A 19,431-nucleotide genomic window follows, 5' to 3' on the forward strand; every position below is an offset into this window, starting at 1 on the left:
ATATCGAATAGGATTGGGTTTCGATGTTGTTAATTTTATTTGGTGATCGTTGAATTATGCGCAAGAACGGAATGCAAATGAAAATGATTTATTATGTTCGTAACAAATGAACGTGCGCCATTTCATAGGAAAATCATCGCGTTTCACTGTCGTCACATGGTGTAGAATATTAACCAAGTCGATGAATAATCATATATACGGTCGATGTATACACACGTACGCATGCTTTTGCTCGGAGTTGGTAATTACCAACTGTCACGCTACACCTGTTAGCAGTGATTATTATTTCAACGACAAACTGAAATGGGGAATTCGAAGGAATTTATGCGTTCACCTGATCCATTCGTAAAGCATTCGTTTGATCCGAAAAAGAAATGGTATGATTTAAAAAAATAAATTTTGCAATATTATTGAATCTTTAAAAAGTTTAGTTTACTTAAAGATTATTAAGTAATAACGAGTAACGGCGAGTGACCTCAAAAAGATATTAAAATTCCAAGTACACAGCAGTTTTTGATAACCGAGCAATTTTCAACAAGCAGTTTTCAATCCAGTTAAGGTTTCGTAAAGTCAACTCTATATCTTTTTTTCACAAGTCAGCGATAAACAATATTCGAAAAGCGTTCGATGACAAATCAAAGGAATAAACTTTGTCTGATTATGATGAAAAATTAGAATTTCATGTATCTATGCGATTATTATTATAAATTAAAAAGAATCTGAAACTAAATTACTTCTTATCTTTAAAAAATAAATAAAATGAATATTTTCTTTGCACGATTTAACTATGATATATTTGGAATGAGGAAGGAATACCTTCGAGAAACCATTCTACAAACTCTCAAGAGTCAGAAATTTAAATTTAAACCCATTGGTTATCGAGAATACCAACGCATGCTTGTAATTTAACGAATTATCTCTCGAACCACCTGTACCTAATTCTGTTCTCACAACGTTGCCAGACAACGTTGCACTCTGCAAAATGTGCGGATAAAGCGGATGTAATCGTGCTAAAAGCGTACGCAGCTAAATTTCAGTCATTCGATGCGACAACAGTACACGTAACTAGTCGAGTGTTGGTCCATCCAACTCCAAGAAAATAAATTGACAAAATTTTTTGAATACGATTATTTTAATCTTTTTTAGCTTCATTTTTATATTTATAAATTATTGCGCAATAGAATATAGAAGAAAGAAATGTAACGATATATAAAAATGAGAAAATAAATGTAAGCATGTATCTATTGTTTACTGGTGAAAAGAAGTCTCGCAGAACGGCAACAGAGGTAAGAGAAGTCATTCGCTATGACCTATCCCCACTTTAGACGCTTTGTTGACAATCCTGACCACACTCTACAGAGATCATCTAAGATTAGAAACTAAAATATTTTCGAAACTATCTACAATACGTCTAGCTTATTCGTATACGTACAATTATTATCTTAACTATTTGAATACAAAATTATATTTATAAATTAAACTATCGTTACAAATCATAATTAGCCTACGTATATTATGAGAAATAAAAAAATTTTTATATTATATCGGTACGTTAGAATTCTCTGGATTACTAATTAAAATTAAATATAGATCATTGTTTTGGATTCGTATATGTGACAAATATCATGGTAAAGACAGAAATAATCGTTTCCTTCCAAATTAACCGATCAGATCCATATTCCGCTTTTTTCTACCAATACAATGAACAATACATTGCATGTGGATAGTTTTCAAGAAGATTAAAAAGATCGATTGAAAGAACGATTAATTGAAATTCTCCTTCAATTTCAAATTAGTAAGTAGATCAAAGTTAGAGTAAAACGGGATAATAACGCTGCCAGAAAATATTCCCCACTACTGGCTAAGAAAACGTCCAGACAATTCGAATAATCGGTCTGTGCTATTTTAGTCAGCTAACAGTGCGTGTATCTTTGATCGAGTGGAAAACCGGCGATATAAAAATCTCCATCCGTAAATAAAGGTAAGTTTACGCGTGTTTTAATGTGGATTGCAAATCCATTTCGATTCGATTAGGGTTAATTCAATACCCCAAGTGTCAGCCATTATAATATTTTATCCCTATCGTTGCATAAACTCTTGCGTATACATTTTAAAGTTTCGCCTTTTCACAAGTTTCATTCGTATACTCGTTGTCGCGCATGAACGTCCACGCGATGCGGTTCTACCTTTTTCGCCGTGCTCGAGGCCTTCTTTTTACGCGAAATTCCAACGAAATTTCCATTTTTATTTTCTACCATTGCGTCTTATCCCTTTACGAGAAGTCACGAATCGCCCGGCTCTTCTCTCTCTCTCTCTCTCTCTCTCTCTCTCTCTCTCTCTCTCTCTCTCTCTCCCCTCCCCCCCTCTCCCTCTTTCTTCTTTTTCTTCTTTTTTTCACCACGATCAACTCTCGCCGAGTAGGAATTGCGCAACCACCAAGATCGGGAGTCACCATCTCGATGGTGAAATTCTATTTCGAAGAATCGGTGTCCACGATACTTTGCAATTGAAAGATATGTTAATTTCTGATATTAACATCCGATTATACTGAAAAAGGGAGATGGTTAATCGCGCTCGACAAGAACAACAACAATCGCAGTTTCCAGTAAGAGACGTAGAAAGAAAATGTAAATGCTATAGAATCGCGGAGAAAGTAAATCAAACGTAAATTATAACCTTATATTTTTCGTAATCATCGTTTAACTTTTATATGTATATAAATCTTTCGAAAGTATAATTTAAACAAGTCAAGTTGTATCCGCTATAATCGCTGTAAAATATAATTTGAAGGCTACGAATACTTCCTCCATCTTGAATTTTAAAAGTTGCAGATAGAAACGGAAGGGACAATTACGCGAATCGTGTAATGTTCGTATATACGTGGCAAAAAATATTGAAAGTGTTTTCGATCGAATCGCCAATGGAAAAAAAAAATGATTCTCTCGAGATTATTATTACACCGTGGAACGGAACGGGTGCAGTGCGTTACAACGAAGATTGTTCGAGGATGATTAAGATCCTCCTTAAATGCACACCTTCGTAAAGTAGGGTGTAACAGTGCAAGCGAAATAATAGAGGAGGCGAGACAAGGAGGGGGTCAGCGCTGTCGAGTTGCGGCTTTATAAAGATTCAATTTTCCATTCGCTTAACTTCCGGCATCGTAAAACATTCCGGCGTCGAAATGATGAGCCCAAGACGTGCTCCATTTTAATGTATAACGTTCGCCTACACGTGACTCTATATTCCGCCTTGAACACGATTCGCAATTTATTTGATTTTTCGTGAGAGAAATACGCTCGCGATTAAATAAACTGCAAACGAGGATATTAACGGGTATGATCGGGTACTTAAAAAGTATTTTCTCGCGTTTACGAGGCATCGTTGCAACGCGTGATCGAGCAATGATTTTTCAAAATTATCGCTTTCGATATAGCTACCACTCGCGATTCTTTCTCTTTTATTTCTCTTTGCAATGCTGTACAATTTAAAAGTTTTTAAGTAATTTTATTGGAAATAAAAAGTGATTGAAAGGAAAATATTTTCTAGCGAAATGCTATTCTTTTCATGATTATCGTCTTCAAAAAGTTGCTTCTTATTCTTTCTGTATATCTGTAACGTTCGAAGAAGTTTCGCGATTCGATTTCATTCTTTTGAAGAATAAAAATTCGTCGAATTAGAAAAGTTAGAATATTATGTATACAATGGAAGAGATTTCGAGAATTTTTATCTTAAACTCTATTTAAGAAACAAAATTCGATCCAAATCTAGTATAAAAATTTAGTTAACTTTGTACATAAATCTCTTCCACGAAGAAAAATCGCAAAATCCTTATTACCGTTCGCAACATAACCTCTTCGTTGTCGTATTCACTTTATCATCGATGCATATCGCTGTACGATACATTACACTCCGAAGACTCTCCGACGAAATGATTTATCTTCTGCCGTGTCTCAAGTCTCCTATTCAAAATGCAAAACACTTGACGAAATAAAAATTAGCAATAATACCGTAATTGGTACGTAAGCGGCGTCACAGGTGGAAGACGAGAATTTCAGCAGCTTCCTCGTTCGTCGAGCGGTGGCGACACAGTTGTCACCTACGATAAATCCAAGAAATCTCTTCCACGTTTATGCGGTTATATATCAGCCGCGCCTACTTCTACTGTCTGCTGTTTACTTTCGCCTCGAGATTTACCTACACCCGACTTCGCGTATTTCACCTGGGCTCGAGCGAAATTACGTACACGCGAGAATATTTTTCTTTAAAAAAGATCTCCCTGCAAGAATTGGATCGACTATGGGGAAAAATGGCAAGTTTATGGGAAACGAGATTTAGATCGAAAAGCGCGAAAGTTCGTTGGCAGAATGGATCGAGTCATTATTCATCTTTCGAAGAATTCTTGCAATTAAGTTATAAGGTGAAGAAAGATAATTTCTTTGCATTAAAGTATTTTTTAAAATTGTCAGATTTTAACATCAGATCAAAATGATTCGACTATTTTTTTTTTTTTTTTTACGATTATTGAAAACACGAAAATGTTTCTCGTAAAATTAATATCATGATTTAGATAGGAATCTAACGATATAACTGTCTTACACATAAAGTATAGATATGTAGATATTTCAGTGTTAAAATATGAGGATCCTCGTATATGCACCTGTTCACGACGGGCCCAATCGTCGTACACGAGAATCCGCTTTGCAATAAGCGTTTGCAAAGAATCGCGCGCGTCATTAAGACAACGTGGGCAAAAGGAAAGAAAGGAAAGCTTGAAGAAACATTTTCATCGAAGAGACAAGCGACTCGCATCTTCGTTCATCGGAAGAATAAATCATGCTCATTGTTCCCAACCCATAAACAATGATATCCTCGCGCCTATCGTGTAATCTCGTTTGCCGTCCATCCACCTTTCCTGCGTGTATATATATATACAATATGCATACGCATCCCTCGATCGCAGAAATAATGGCATTGTCCATGCGCGAGAAAACTGTAATAGCGTTGTGTTGCGGTGCGTGCGCACGCATGCGCAACGACCATCCCGCGTAATCGGTGCGCGACACCCACACGAATCGAGAACCGGAAGAGGTCGCCAAGATCGCCTCGCGTCTGAAACGGCCATTGTCAAATTTACAATTTACTCATCCCGGAAATAATCGTCGTAAATCAATCTCTTTTCGTTCTCGAACCGATATTTGAGCTGATCCTCTTCGAGATTCGAGAACTATACTTGAACGATCACGATCAAATGGATGAAAATTAATCAATTCTTACAAAATGAAAGTGGTTGTTTTTTATAGATCGAATTCGTTTCTCTCTAATTCCTGTCTTCGCCGTTTTGTCCGCGTCGTTATGACGCAATTGCTATGCCGAGAATCATGCGCGAACGTGAAAATATATTCTCGTATATAACCGAATCGAATGGATGAAAGTGAGGGGAGCCAATTAATTCGTAAGTACGTTTCCTCACAGGCGAAGAGACGAGTTTTTGATCATCCGTCGGATGATGAGTTACATAAATCATACGCGTGAGATTCGTTGAATTGTGATTACAAGTCGGATCCTCTCCGTGTATCGAAGTAATTAAAACACGTGGATCGTAAACATGTGTGGAGAAATCTACTTCGAATCATATCTTCGCGAAACACATTGTTTAAACTTCATCGGATGATCAAAGTGAAACGCTAATTAGTTAGTTTTGCAAATTTTTCGTTAAGCAAAATTATGAAAAAATAAAAACTTTGAAAAATAAATTTCAACTCAACTCATCGACTCAAATTTCAAATATTCTAACATTTTCCTTTAATCTTTCAATAAGTGTTTCACATGATTTTTCGCATGATTTGGAAAATGTTAGAAGAATTGTTGATCGATCGAAAGCTCGTTCCGTTCCGGGTTTCCCGCCAATTCGATGTTACGCCTAATCAGCACGATCCAGGGTTTAATGAAACGTTTATTAAATAAACTTTCCCCACGCAGATTAATTTAACAGATTGATCATTCCACGCGAAATACAAGTAGGAGAGGCGTGCAATTAAACACTGTACACGATTGTGCCGACGCACGAGCAATTTCCACGAGACGCAGTTTCCTGCAAATCAATAGGTTTATCGATTGAGACACGATGCCGAACGGTTACAGTTTCGCGAACACGATCGATCTTCGATGGTCCTGTTACGCGCTGTCCCTCGTGGTTTCGCAGTTCCTGCAACCTGCGGGCATCGTGTAAATTTATTTGGAAGTGCGAACAATGGCTTTACGCTCTTCTGTATACGATTTGAACACGCAAATATTCGAAGGAGAATATCGGATCGTTTATCCCTTTCGCCGCGGGATCCCTCCCGTGGAACGAGGCGTTGCTAAAAGTGTAGACGTTTGCGCGCGCGAGCAAAATAATTTCTATTATACATCACGATATATTTACATTTTCCATGAATTATTTAATTAAATAATTTTATTAAACGTATTTAATTAAACGTTAAAATTAATATTTTTACACTGCGCAATAGTAATTATAATATGATAACATAATATTGAGCAATAACTTTTTAAGGATTTTTAAAGGATTTTGTTGCGAAAGGATTCGAATACACAGATCGAAGATGAATTTCGAAAAAATCTAAAATTGCACTTCGTATTTCGTATTTAGTAATTAACGAGTCGGAAGATTAAAATTAATTCGCTTTCGACCGTCTTATCCCACAATTCTTAATTATCCCACAATTTCGCAAATACAATTTTATCGAATCGTTGTAAAAATATCTCGAGACACGATAAAAACAACATCCTCGCGATTATCATATATATAAATCATTAAAACCCAATGGTATTCTTAATTAAATTAATAACAACGTAACGTTGTTAACAATCGATCTATAAAATCAGGATTTCGTAAGAAACAACAATGCGACGAGAATTCAACAAGATGTACGAAGAAGCGTTCTCGAAGGAGAATTACACGCTCCTCCGGAGAGAGGATTGGATCGGTATGTCGCAGATGGTATACGGATAAGAGGCCCCGTACGATTTAATTTTGCATTTAGAAGCACGCATTCTTCTCCTCAGAGTGCAGTTTCAATTAAAGAATGTCGTGGGACGAGAGGAATGACGAAATCACGTACGGCCGTCATATAAACGAAGAAGAATCTGGATCGAGAGTGAAATTCAATATTTAGACAGATCGTTTCACATGGGTGATAATCATCGTTTTCATTTTTATTTTCTTCTTTTTCTTCTTTGAATCTGTTGAATTCGGTCGATATTATGCGAAAATTATACGCTGACGCGGAATACCGAACATGGATTTCACGTAATAGAAAAATGAGCTTAACGAGCGAAACCGAGGAAAGAGAAAGGAATACGTATTCTTTGAGAGCGCAGAAATTTTCCGAAACGCGAGACTGCTCAAGTCTATCTTTGAATATTATAAACCTGTGAAATCACACGGTGAAACAAAACCAGTCTCGCATAACGTGCGTTCGTTAGACGAAGTAGTAGCGATCAATTACTTTTCGCATCTTCTTTTTACTTTCGATTTTTTCTGTAATTATCACTCGAGGAAGAATAATAGCAAATTTATTATTTTAATTTAATTCGATATATCTGGATCAGTATCGAAAAAAATAGACTCGACACTCTCGCGTGTATCGATACGATTCCGTATGCTCTATGCACGATCGAGCCGTTAAACTTTTGCTTCTGCACGCATTTCGAGTATCGAGATCCCGCAGAATGACTCAGAAATCTGTAAAGTATACGATGCACGGCAATACCCGGCTACTTGACATTTATCACGAGTCGCAGCCAAGGAATTCGCGTTCACCTCTCCCTCCTCTATTGACATCATCGGCAATAAAACTTCCAACTTCGCTTCATGGAGTACCACTTACGGATACGCCGACGGCCGAAAGGTGATCGCATCCTTCGAGCGATTCGGTCGACGAACGAAGATGGTGTGGAAGAAAGATATTTTTCCCTGACGGCTCGTGCCAGTATATCCGCCGAACCTCGACACCTATCGTTAAGATAAACTCGGCACACGTTTGCACACGCGACCATTAAAAACCGTTTTAAAAACCAGCGCCGATTATTCAATTTTTTAATCGTCGTATATAAAGCGGCGATATTGTACTCGTATCTTGGACAATGAGTGTAATTAATTACAGGTATTGTTCTAATTAAACGAATGCAGAGGATGTTTCACTTCTTAAGCGAGAATTTTGTAGGGAAAATTCTGGACAAGTTGAACGAAGTATTTAATCTTACGTAACGAATAATTCGTCGAGTGAAACGAGTTTAAAAACGTTTTTCTTTTTTGGAAAAATGTAACAATTTATCGATTTTCTATCGTTCTCTAGAGAGTTAGATCCAATAGTTTGAAACACTCTTGTACAAAATAGGAACTATCTGTAATTAACCGTGTGCGGTAGATCGACTCTCGAAAAGACAAATAATTCTCGGCGGACGTCGAATGTCGAGAAAAAGAATTCCCGTTGAAAGGATAATGGGTATATGTGGTGCAACGTGGATCGAAAGGGGAAACGAAATTAACGACGAACCGAACTGTCATTCGCATAATTCAAATCGATCTTTACAATTTTCCTTTTGCAAAGGGAAAATCAATCGAAATTGATAATACACACTAAATTCGAACGAATCGTACGACAAATAAACAGGGAACGAAGATTGATCGATTAATCGACCAAACCGTATTTGCCATTGGAACTTATACGGCGTTGATTTTTCCAACGTTAAATGGAAATGCACGGTGACGAGATAGTGAATGGTTTGAAGTATTATTACCTGCTGCAGAAATGGAGGTGACAAGAGTCAGTGACATCATCTCGAAGGAAACGCAGTGACAAGGAGGCTCTCCATTTCCTTTCTTTCTTTCTTTCAAATAATCACAACATACGAGGAAATACGAGTCTACGCGGAAGTTGTTATCCACAATTGTGCAATTCTCTTACGCGGAAAATTGGAATACAAATTAATTAACGTTTGCCAAGGAGATTATTAAGAAATGTGTTCGAGACGTGAAAAAATTATTAGGTTATTCGGAAAGTAATTTCGTTTTTTCACACGAGTGTCGCTAGTCGAACGTTTTTATCCAGCTAACTTCATTCTAAACCATGTAGTTATTATATATTTTGAGAGTTGGCATTTCATGGTTTATTTATATAAGAAAAATTCGTTCAATTCCGTGCAATTGTGTTTCTCGCGTGTGATGTGCAAAGATGCAAGATCATTTTCGACATATTTTTTTTATTACTGAAAAGTGTGAGAATGCTGTTCAGGCAAGAAAAAAGTTACGCGAAGTGTATGGAGAAGGTGTATTAACGGTACGCCGGTAAACTGGTTTTCAAAATTTCCTTCCGACAATTTCGACGTTAAAGATACACCGATTGAAGCAAACCGACCAACAACACGACTCGAGAAATTTCTATGAGATCGAATTTGTCGAATTCCACTGTTTTCATGAAACTTGGTGTTTTATTGTTATAAAAAAAAAACGAAATTACTTTTCGAACAATTCAACATATATATCTTTGCGTCATTTTTAATAGAAATTGTTGAGACGAAGAGAGATCTAAAGAGACACCTTGAAAAAGGTCGTTGATCCCTTTCGAGCACTTGGTGTTGAAGTTTTTCGCAAAGGAATTTCGACTCGGCTACCATTTGCCTGCTACTTCACGCATCTTTGCCCTCGACCTCCTCTCTTTCTCCACGCCCAGTCTATGGATCTACCTATATCTCCCTTCTCCCCCTTACCCTTGGTCCTGTCGCGGTGCACCTGGCTACCTGCTCTACGACCCGTGGCTCAGTGGGCACGGTCAGTAACCACGCAGCAGCCACGCTTTTAAAAGTGGCGCTCCTTTAAAAAAAAGAAATAAATTAGTGACTCGATCTGGAAAACAGGAACGGGTTCAGAGCCTCTTCGTGTATACTTTTCGATTCGCCATGCCTGTTTTCTCTGCGATCGGCTCGCAGAACAGATCAGACCCCGCTACTTGCTCTTCATTCAAAATTTAATTCTTCGCGTCTGATTAAACGAATCTCGAATTTTCTTCTTTCTCTCCTGTTTGTGTGCTCAAAGATGGGTAGAAGAGAAAAAAATCGTTTATTTCGAATTCGAAACGGGTTAATTAAATTCGATGAAGTTGATGGAACAAGCAGAGGACAAATTCAGAATGTGTACACGACAGAAGGAAGAGTATGATCGCTTTCTCGATTGTAAATTTACGACGACGATGATTGACGAGCATACCGGTCGTGCGTGACACTATAATCGCGAGCAAGAGCGAAACCGTTGGAATGTATTTACAACGCGAGATTTCCTCGTGTACGTTTAAATGGAATCGAAGCCAGGAAGAAAAAGAAAAAGAAGAAGAAGAAACGTGCGGTTGTCGCGAAAAAAACGAAACAGAAGAAGAATAGAGTTTCTCCTCTCTCTTCTCTTTCCGTCACGCGCGGTTTTGCATTAATATATTCCACGTCACGACTTTTCCTTTGCGCGTTGAGAAAAAAAATTTTTTTCCTCCAAAGTGAAAAGGTTGGCATTAATTTCAAAGTCGAAGCCGAATTTTTCGAACGTCGTCACGTTTCATCCAATGAAAACGAACGAAAGAATGTATCCTCGGTTCATTGTTCACGTGTTTGGTATGCAACGTTCGCGCGCCTTTTAAGCCTTTTTCTTTTTCTTTTTTTCACGCATAACGTCCTCTAATTTGAACAAATTTAGAAATCGTCGAACGAATAATAATTAGATTAAAACAGGAATTAGAAAATGCCTGTCTTTTTTTTTACACTTATATTCACCTCTTCTATCGTTTTCCATCGAGGATTCAGAATCGATTATATTCCTTGTAATTTATAATTGATGCTAGGTAAACCGGTCAATTTAATTACCGGGGAGAAAGAAAAAGAAAAAAATTAATCGAATAACGCGTATCTCGACGATGTACCGACTCGGATAGCGAAGCGGAACGCCGCCTCTACTCTCTTCGAGCAGTGTTCAGATACCGCGAGTCCGGTAAATCAAATCGTTGGACGGGGATTCGTTCTGATTAATTGAGCGCAGATAAACAGAAATCCTCCCCGGCTGCATATATCATGCCACGCGAGCCACGTTTGCCCGTTATTATCGTCCGCAAATACAATTCTACGTATCGTGCTCTCCGCTCAGAAACTATCGCGGTGTGAGAGAATATCGAGAGGAACGTTCCTTCGAAAGGAGGAATTGGAAAGTGAACCGGGGAAAAGTGCGAGTGACCGTAGGGCAAGAAGAAAAGAACTTTTTCTCTCTTCGATATCGAACAGAAATTAAGCGCAGTTTGCCGCTGTTATCGGTATTCTGTATCAAAGAAATATTATCCGTGTATAACAATTTTTTGCGGAAAAAAAAGAAAAAGTTTCTTTTTCCTTCTCGGAAAGAATTTCTTGCAAACAAATAGAAAATGTTTCGCGCGATCAGCGTGGAATCTCGAAAGGATCGACAATGCAAAGGGATCGTGTCCACGATCGAGATACTCGCGCGCCGTTTAAGGAATCATGTAGTAATTTCCCGCGAGACGCGAGAAAGGGATCGTTTGTGTATCGACTTTCAAATATCATCTCTCCGCGATATCATCGAAGAGAATTTATTATATATCGAAATCGAAATCGACGAAATTTCCGTTCCAGAATCTCGCTCCAAAACAATATTTCGAAGAAAGATCCTAAAGAAAAGTGTCTCTCTCTCTCTCTCTCTCTCTCTCTCTCTCTCTCTCTCTCTCTCTCTCTCTCTCNTCTCTCTCTCTCTCTCTCTCTCTCTCCGTAAATTTTTGGCGGACGAATGTGAAACCGCGTGCACGCGTTTCGACGCGTGGAAGGAAGCGGGTTATACACGAACGAATGTACAGTTATACACGAATCCGAGGAAGAGGAGGTATCGAGAAAGAGAGAGAGAGAGAAAGAGAGAAAGAGAGGAAGGAAAGAGACGCGGTATCCGAAAGGAGGCCACGAGCGAGCCGGCCGTCACCGTTATATCGGCGCCCACGGCGAAGCCACCTCTCGAGTTCACCTCGATTTACGACTAGTTTCCTTGCCGACCCTCGGCCACGTGTGCGAGTCTCGACGTTACGTTTTTGACCTTTGCACCCACCTGCTCGCCCTTAACGCAGGTGGCGAGGGCAACAGGTTCCGAACAGATTAGGACCCCCGTTAATTGCCCTGCTGCCACGAAGACGAATGTCGGTGTTACGTGATGTCGGAAGGGCGATATCTTCCAACCTTTGGTTCTCCTCATCTCCTCCCCCCTCTCGCAGTGATTGCAAATCACGTCGAATATAAAAGTTAATATCGTCGATCAGTTTTGCGAAAAAATAATTTTCTTGGAAATTTGAGGTTTTTTCGGGAGGAATAAACACACAGTGATGATACATTGTGTGTGTGTATATATATATATATATATATATATATATATATATATATATATTGTGTTAATTAATTTCGTCGAGAAATTTTTATCTTAATACGCAAAATGAGAACAAGAATTATAATATACAGAGAACGTTCCCTTAATTCGAATTAATTAAAATTGAAAAGAGGCAAATTACGTAATTATACGGTTTCCGTTAAATTGGAGCAAAGAGAAATTAATTCAACAACAAAGACGAACTGTATATCTCCTGTGGGTGCACAAGTTCCGACAATGTTCAATTTTTACGTCTAATTTAACACGTATCTTTTTCGACGATATCTCGTCTTATTGTCTCTCCGCTGTTAATTAACGCTGATGAGAAGGTGACTCCGCGATTCTAAACAGGTTAAGATCTTAGCCAGTTAAATCGCAACAGGTGAACACTCTGAAGTTAGATGCGCAAAGTTAGCATTTCGAGACCGCATTTCAAGTGAAATTCATTAAATTCGATCGATAACGTCGATTTACTCGCGTGTTATGTATACGTATAGAATTCCCTTCTCGAGACTCGGTTGGTAATTACATTTCTCTGAAATATAAAAAAAAAAAAATCGTTGCAAGACTCGTTTTTTCGTAATAATAATAATAATGATATACTGAAAAATATTACGCAAAAGATGAGAGACCATCGACGTATGAAATCGAATATCGCCAATCGACGAAACGAGGACAAAATAAATTTTTCAAGTTTTATTTAATCTCTCTAAATCCTGATATTTAGATCAATTTGGCAGAGAGTTTGGCTCTCTGTTACAGGTGCGCGTATAACGATTCATTTTCAAGGAAAGGTATCCTGGAAGGAACGAGAAAATTTACATAAGTAGCGTTTATATCTGCGTTTGCATCCTGATCCCAGACACAACTGTTGATGCCTAGTTGGTTAAGAAGCAGGAAGAAGGGTGTTTATCTTGGTGGTGCATCTAAGGTTTAGCGATCGCTGTCGCACGTTTTCGCCAACACGCGAAAACAATCCGTGGGAAAAAACCCGTGTACCTACCGAGTTAATTTAATCTCTATGAGAATTTTCGCTCTTTTGTTGAAGCATATATATATATATATATGTCTCTACCGTTAATGAGAATTTCGCCAGCCTTTATCTGGATCTTTATCTTCCTCTCCGTCTTAGTGTAAACCGTTTCTATAACTGAAATTGTTTATCAATTTCAAATCACGTAATTTATCACGTTTTTAACCCTTTAATGCTCCGTGGAAAAATCCTTATAATCCACTATAATCACCTCTTTATTCTATTTTCTATCATACAAAGATTTAATTATTAAATTAAGTAATTAAATTCAATCGAAAACTTTTCTCGCAAGAAAATCGCGTCGTGTTTCGTTTCTTTTCTTAATAAATTAAACCGTGTTGGATTAATTTAATTATCTCAAACAGATTACGTTTATCCAAGGATGAGAACAAATTTTAATTTTTGCTCTGAAACTTAATTTTAATAAACTTTATTTTATTTTATTTTTTTTCTCTCTTTGTGATTTATGACAACAATTAAACACGCGAAAAAATAATCTCTTTTAATGCTCCTGTTTTTTTTTTAACGCATCTCTTATACACCGTATTCGCGTTATATTATTCAATTTTCCAACCTCTCTGCTCGAGAGGCGGCGATCGTGTTCGAGGCGCAGTCACAGTACACAACACGCTGAATGTCGGCGCAAAACTTTCACGTTACCTAATTACGGGAGACAGGTGTACGGGGAGACGTCGTGACATTTGACGATTGGAACGGCTCTGTTTCGGTGATCCGAATTTACATTCACCGTAATATACGCCGTATTTACACGCTCGATAACGGGCTGTTGGGTAATAATTCGTAACGAAACGTAAAAAAAAAAAAAAAAGAAAAAAAAAGCGCGCACTGGTGGAACCGGTGCTTTCGCTTTCTCCGCTAGGAGAAACAGCCTCCTTCTCTTTTTTCCTTCCTTCTTTCTTTTTTTCTTCGATATTCGACGTCCATTTTTTTTACGCTCGATTTTCTGGAAAAGAAAAAAAAAAAAAATTCGTCCCGCTCCTGCGTGGAGAGAAAGCAATTTCGAGAAAACATTTCGAGAAAACAACGTGTACGAAGCTTGGTCGGATCACCCGGTATACGAAGAGAAGGAGGGGGAGGGGCCGTCAATGAAAGTTTGAACCCACCAGCCACCGCCAGTCACCCAGTATATGTCGCGCGGAGGAAGTCGGAGTAACAAGAAGAACCGGTCGACTAGTACAGTAACCATTTCGTATCCGTCATTTTTCCCGGGCCGATACCTGCTCTAACCTCGCTTCTGTGCCCCTTTATCCATCCATCCTCCTCCTACCATTTTAACTTCCAGTTTACGCTGGAAGAATTTTTTTTTCTTTCTCTCTCTTTCTCTTTGAAAGGGGACAACGATAAAAGTTAGCTTCACACAACGACGGATGATTTCGAGGCTCTTCGATAATTCGAGGAAAGAAAAACCACGATTGTACGTACACGCGAGTACACTTAGATTGACTTCTGGCAACGAGGAGGAGAGAAGTTCTATAGCAAAGTGGATAGGCAGGTTTTCCATCAGGGGTTATCGATTCGAGAAAAACTTGTCGCTGTTGATCAACGCCTTAACCCTTTGCACTTTTGCGTTTTGCCTCCTTTAAGAGGCTCAGAGTCTGTTCCATCTATCCTGCAAACTCTTTAAACGTTAATTATCTTTATTAGAAATTTGAATTTTTAATTTCCGATTTGTCTTAATTACGAACGATCGTCAAATATTTTTTGGGAGGAAAAAAAAGGTTCGATTATTCAATTTTAATTGGATAGTTCGATTTTCTTTCTTGAAACGAGACGAGACGTGACACATCTCTTTGGGTTCGTAACTATGCCAGATAACGGTAAGAAAAGTAAATTGCAGAGAGGAATCACAATCGTAGATAGATACGGGTTGTCGAGATGAAGATCGCATTGACAGAAAGTTAGATCGGGATTATTATCCCCTTGCTCGTTGCTACTTCCGGCAACGTGAGCAATGGTGAATAGTCGTGTATACGCGGGAAAGCAGGTAACCACGGTGCAACAAGATAAATTACAAAAACATCGATTGAGATACAATCGGGTAAAATGACTCGCGGTACTCTTGCTCTGTACTTTCTAATTATACCGTACCGCGGAAGAGAACAGTTTTTCGTGTGTTATCTACGCTTCCCCTACTACTTGCTAAGAAATATTCCAATTTTGCCAATAAATATTCCAATATTAAAGCGGATATGCGGATATATATGTAAAGTATGGTAAATAAATTTTTCCAGAATTTTCGATACAATGATGGATATTGATAGATCGTTGTAAGATTAATATCTTCCATAAGACAAATATTAAAGTTTCCGCTTAAATATCTTTCGATGCAGATTTAAAAAGATAAGAGATTCACTTTGAGAATTGAATGGATCTTGAAACTCGAGATATCTCTTAATCTTTGAAGAGTGAGAAAAAGAAAGGGAGAAAAGCGGGAAGAGTGGTGAATTAAGAAAGGTGAATTAAGAAGAAAAGGAATAAAAAAGGACTCTTCCAGTTTTGATCAAACTAGGCTGTGCAATTTTCCATGATAACGTCTACGGCACAAAGGAATGATTAAAGATGATAAACATCACGACGAATGAAAGAAAGAGAGTTTACAGTTGTAATTGTGATACATGATAATAATATTAATTCGTTTATTTTTTATTCGAGCCACGATGCGAAAGATCGAATGTCTAATAGAAACTGCGAAGAATTCTTTCGCGTTGCATAATTATTACGATGCAATTAGAGTATAACCGCGTTGGTGGTGGAGACAGGAAAAGGAAACGTCGGCAAGGAAAAGATACGCAGCCCTAAAGGTATCATTTGCATTTGCTTCTAGAGCCAGGTTTTGCACCGATCTGCACGCATGACTAATCGAACAAGTCGTCAGGGCACGTGTATAGTGATGAATAATTTCGTAATATTGATAAAAATTGATCAAAAGTAAACGATATCGATGAATTTTTTAATAATCTAACCTCTAGATAAATAATTAAAAAGAAAAATCAGGAAGAGGTTGAATAATAATATGATTAAAAAAGTGTTAAAGAAACGTTCAATTCAAGACAAATAAATTAGCGAATAAGCTAGCGAAAGAAATAGCTAATTTTATAGCTAAAATATATATTAACAGTTTAGTCTGTATTCAATGGCGAGTTTCCAAGATTAAAATAAAAATATAAGATTATTGCAACAAGAAATGATATACGTATTAATCATAAACCAAAAACAATATAATGTAAAATATTATAAAATTATGTCATTATAAAAATGACATAAATTTTTATCTAAAAGAAGAGCAGAGTGTGATTTCAAAATTTAGAATAACACAAAAAAGTTAAGTTGGAATGTTGTATGAGGATTCAACGCACACACATTTTTCGATTTCATATATAAATAAATACTTTTGTCTATTGAATTCGATTCATAGTTGATAAAATGTATAATGACTTTTATATAATTATAATTAAACGATGCATAGCAAAAATTTGATCATAATAACTACTGGTTATATTTATTATAATCATTAAATCAAATCTTGAACGCGTAACGATTGAAAAATACTTTGATATCATTAGTTTATTCTCTTTTAAAAACAATAATAACGATCAATTTCGATGTTATTCGATGAATCTGTTGGAATCTTTTTCAACTTCTCATTAATTTTATTATATTAGAATCCCATGAATTTTTTATTCTTCGTATATAAAATTCTGTTAATAGTTACCACTTCGACAATTATGATTTTAAGGTTATAATGAATAATTCATAATTGTCACAAATTGTTAAGAAATTAAAAAAATATGAAAAATTATTAAATTGTAAAAATCTTAAAAATGTATTGTTTATTATATATGATTACAATAATTAAATTAGAAAAATAAATAATAAATATTTATTTCTTTTTAAATTTAAATATATATTAATAGATGCTGTTTCCCTTTCCTTATAACCAAGCAAATTAATTTTGAAGAAAAAAATTATAAAATATTTAATTAGGCATTAAACTTCAATATAAAAAATATGTGAAACATTGGCTGGAAAATATTTCTATCGTCCAAGATTTGTCGTCAAGATTTAATTTACTCAGGCATTTTCACTTACCATGACTGCGCTAGTATATGTTCATCCGTGTATTAAGCGTGCCGGTGTGTCATCTAATGTTATTGTATACTGCTGTTTAACCTAAGCATGTCTACAAAGTAGCCGATAACATCAATTAATTGCTCCAAAATTTGTTGCAATCCAAAATCACTAATTAATAATAATATTCGGTTGATGATAGTTACACAGTCAACACAGATCACCATATGTAAACACACACACGTTCTTTGCGATACGCGTGGGATCGCGCTTGTATTAGTGCGCGCACTCTCATGCACTATCAAGTTCGCACAGAAAAACTTATTCGATAGTTTTTCTGGAAATTTAAGGAAACGTGATATCTATCACTAATTTGATCGATGAATTTTTTAATGACCACTAATAAAAAATAATTGTCAGCGATATATATTTCGCTATATTTTATATTTTCGTTTTCAACATTTTTCGCGCCGTTTTAACAAAACTGTGAAAAGTTACGTATAAAACGAAGAGAAGTTACGGATTTTCAACCTGGCGGACACCGACTGAGCTCTCAACCGGCAGGTAGGTGAGCCATCGCCCCTCCACTGTACTCACCACCACGGCCGCTCACCATTCTCCATTCTCTTTGCCTTTGCTTTACTTGGCTCTGTCTTGTTCTTTCATTTTCGTACGATTCCTCTTGGAATCTGAACTCTTATAATTAATAAATTATTATTATATTTTTTTTAATTTTCAAATATTAGTTTTATTTTTATTATATTTGATCTAATTTTAAATACATTTTTAAATTAATTTTTTATCTTAACAGAAAAATTTAAAATTTTATAAATAAAAAATAAAATAGATATAAAATATTTTATATATTATTTACATTTTATTTTTTGAAAATAATTATAATTATAGTTATACTGATTAATAACAATAATAATAATAATAATAAATATTGCATTTATTTATAAGATAGGTAAACAATAAATATTTAATACTTAATTGGAATTCATTTTTAAATATAATTTTATTTATATACATTAAATAATTATTGCGTATCAATAATTGCTGTTTCATCTATTTCTTCTTCGTTTGTTTTTTTATCAGTTTTTGTGGTAATATAATCTTGATAATTAATTGCAAGAGATTCATCAGAAAGTTCACTTCTAATTTGAATTCTATAAAATTTGTATACATTTAATTTTAATTATTTATATTTATGTTTATATATTTATATAATACTATTACTATAATATTATTTTAAAATAATTTCATATATTAATTATTAATTTAAATGAATTTACCTTACAATAAATGATGCATCATTACGTGGCTTCATTACTTCAATATCATTTATTAATGCACGAAAGTTTTCTTCCAAATATTTTATATCCATATCAAGCTAAAAAATTCACATTTAAAATATGATATAAAGTGTTTTTTCATATTATAAATTATAAATTTACCAAGCCAAAAGTCACATTAATTTGACCATATTCTTTGAAAATTTTATGAGGTATTGCAGTATACCCAATTCCATTTTTGAATTTTGTAACAAGTTTGTTCATATCAGTACCCAAACTACCTAAAATATTTAAATTATTTATATTTAATTTAATATTATAAATAAATATTTATATTTCATTAAAATAATATACTTATTTTTTACCTATTCTCATGTTTGGAAATTTCTTTTTCAATAATCCTCTAATTAATAATAAATCGGATAAAATATTTGCATGAGCTACAATAAAGTCATACTCTTTGAATTGAAATGTTCCATTCTGCAATAATTAAATTCATAAATAAATTCTACACATTATGATTTTATAAAATGTTATATATATATATATATATATATATA

At 35.8% G+C, this 19,431-nt stretch overlaps 3 protein-coding genes across 4 annotated transcripts in view; 1 reads left to right on the top strand and 2 right to left on the bottom strand.

Moving 5' to 3' along the window:
• The window catches only part of LOC122712970 (cadherin-99C), a 110,485-nt gene extending 92,394 nt beyond the window's left edge, over nucleotides 1–18,091 (bottom strand). Inside the window, exon 1 of one of the 2 annotated variants that reach the window (XM_043933056.1) lies at nucleotides 17,598–18,091. In XM_043933056.1, the coding sequence (XP_043788991.1) occupies nucleotides 17,598–17,600 (3 nt within the window). In that variant the 5' untranslated portion in view covers nucleotides 17,601–18,091. Of the gene's footprint in view, nucleotides 1–3,835; nucleotides 3,996–17,597 lie in introns of those variants that run through there. The other variant, XM_043933055.1, reaches the window with a different exon arrangement.
• The window catches only part of LOC122712973 (GTP-binding protein SAR1), a 20,948-nt gene continuing 3,475 nt past the window's right edge, over nucleotides 1,959–19,431 (top strand). Inside the window, exon 1 of the mRNA XM_043933068.1 lies at nucleotides 1,959–1,981. The gene's annotated coding sequence lies outside the window, so the exon portion shown is untranslated. The remainder of the gene's footprint in view (nucleotides 1,982–19,431) is intronic.
• On the bottom strand, nucleotides 18,577–19,367 carry LOC122712975. Its single transcript, XM_043933074.1, has 4 exons — nucleotides 19,237–19,367; nucleotides 19,034–19,152; nucleotides 18,872–18,969; nucleotides 18,577–18,745 (listed from the first exon to the last, which is right to left on the bottom strand). Exons 1-4 carry the CDS (start codon nucleotides 19,244–19,246, stop codon nucleotides 18,616–18,618), a joined length of 357 nt encoding a protein of 118 aa, XP_043789009.1. The 5' UTR covers nucleotides 19,247–19,367; the 3' UTR covers nucleotides 18,577–18,615.

Source organism: Apis laboriosa, unplaced genomic scaffold, assembly GCF_014066325.1.
Source record: "Apis laboriosa isolate Shangri-la unplaced genomic scaffold, ASM1406632v1 scaffold21_cov150, whole genome shotgun sequence".
Lineage (NCBI taxonomy): Eukaryota > Metazoa > Arthropoda > Insecta > Hymenoptera > Apidae > Apis > Apis laboriosa.

What these genes read in the sequence shown, in the direction of transcription:
- LOC122712975 (XM_043933074.1), bottom strand. An exon ending in TTAATGTGACTTTTGGCTTG is followed by an intron (nt 18,970 to 19,033) that starts GTAAATTTATAA and finishes TGAATTTTTTAG; the next exon opens with CTTGATATGGATATAAAATA. An exon ending in GATGCATCATTTATTGTAAG is followed by an intron (nt 18,746 to 18,871) that starts GTAAATTCATTT and finishes CAAATTTTATAG; the next exon opens with AATTCAAATTAGAAGTGAAC.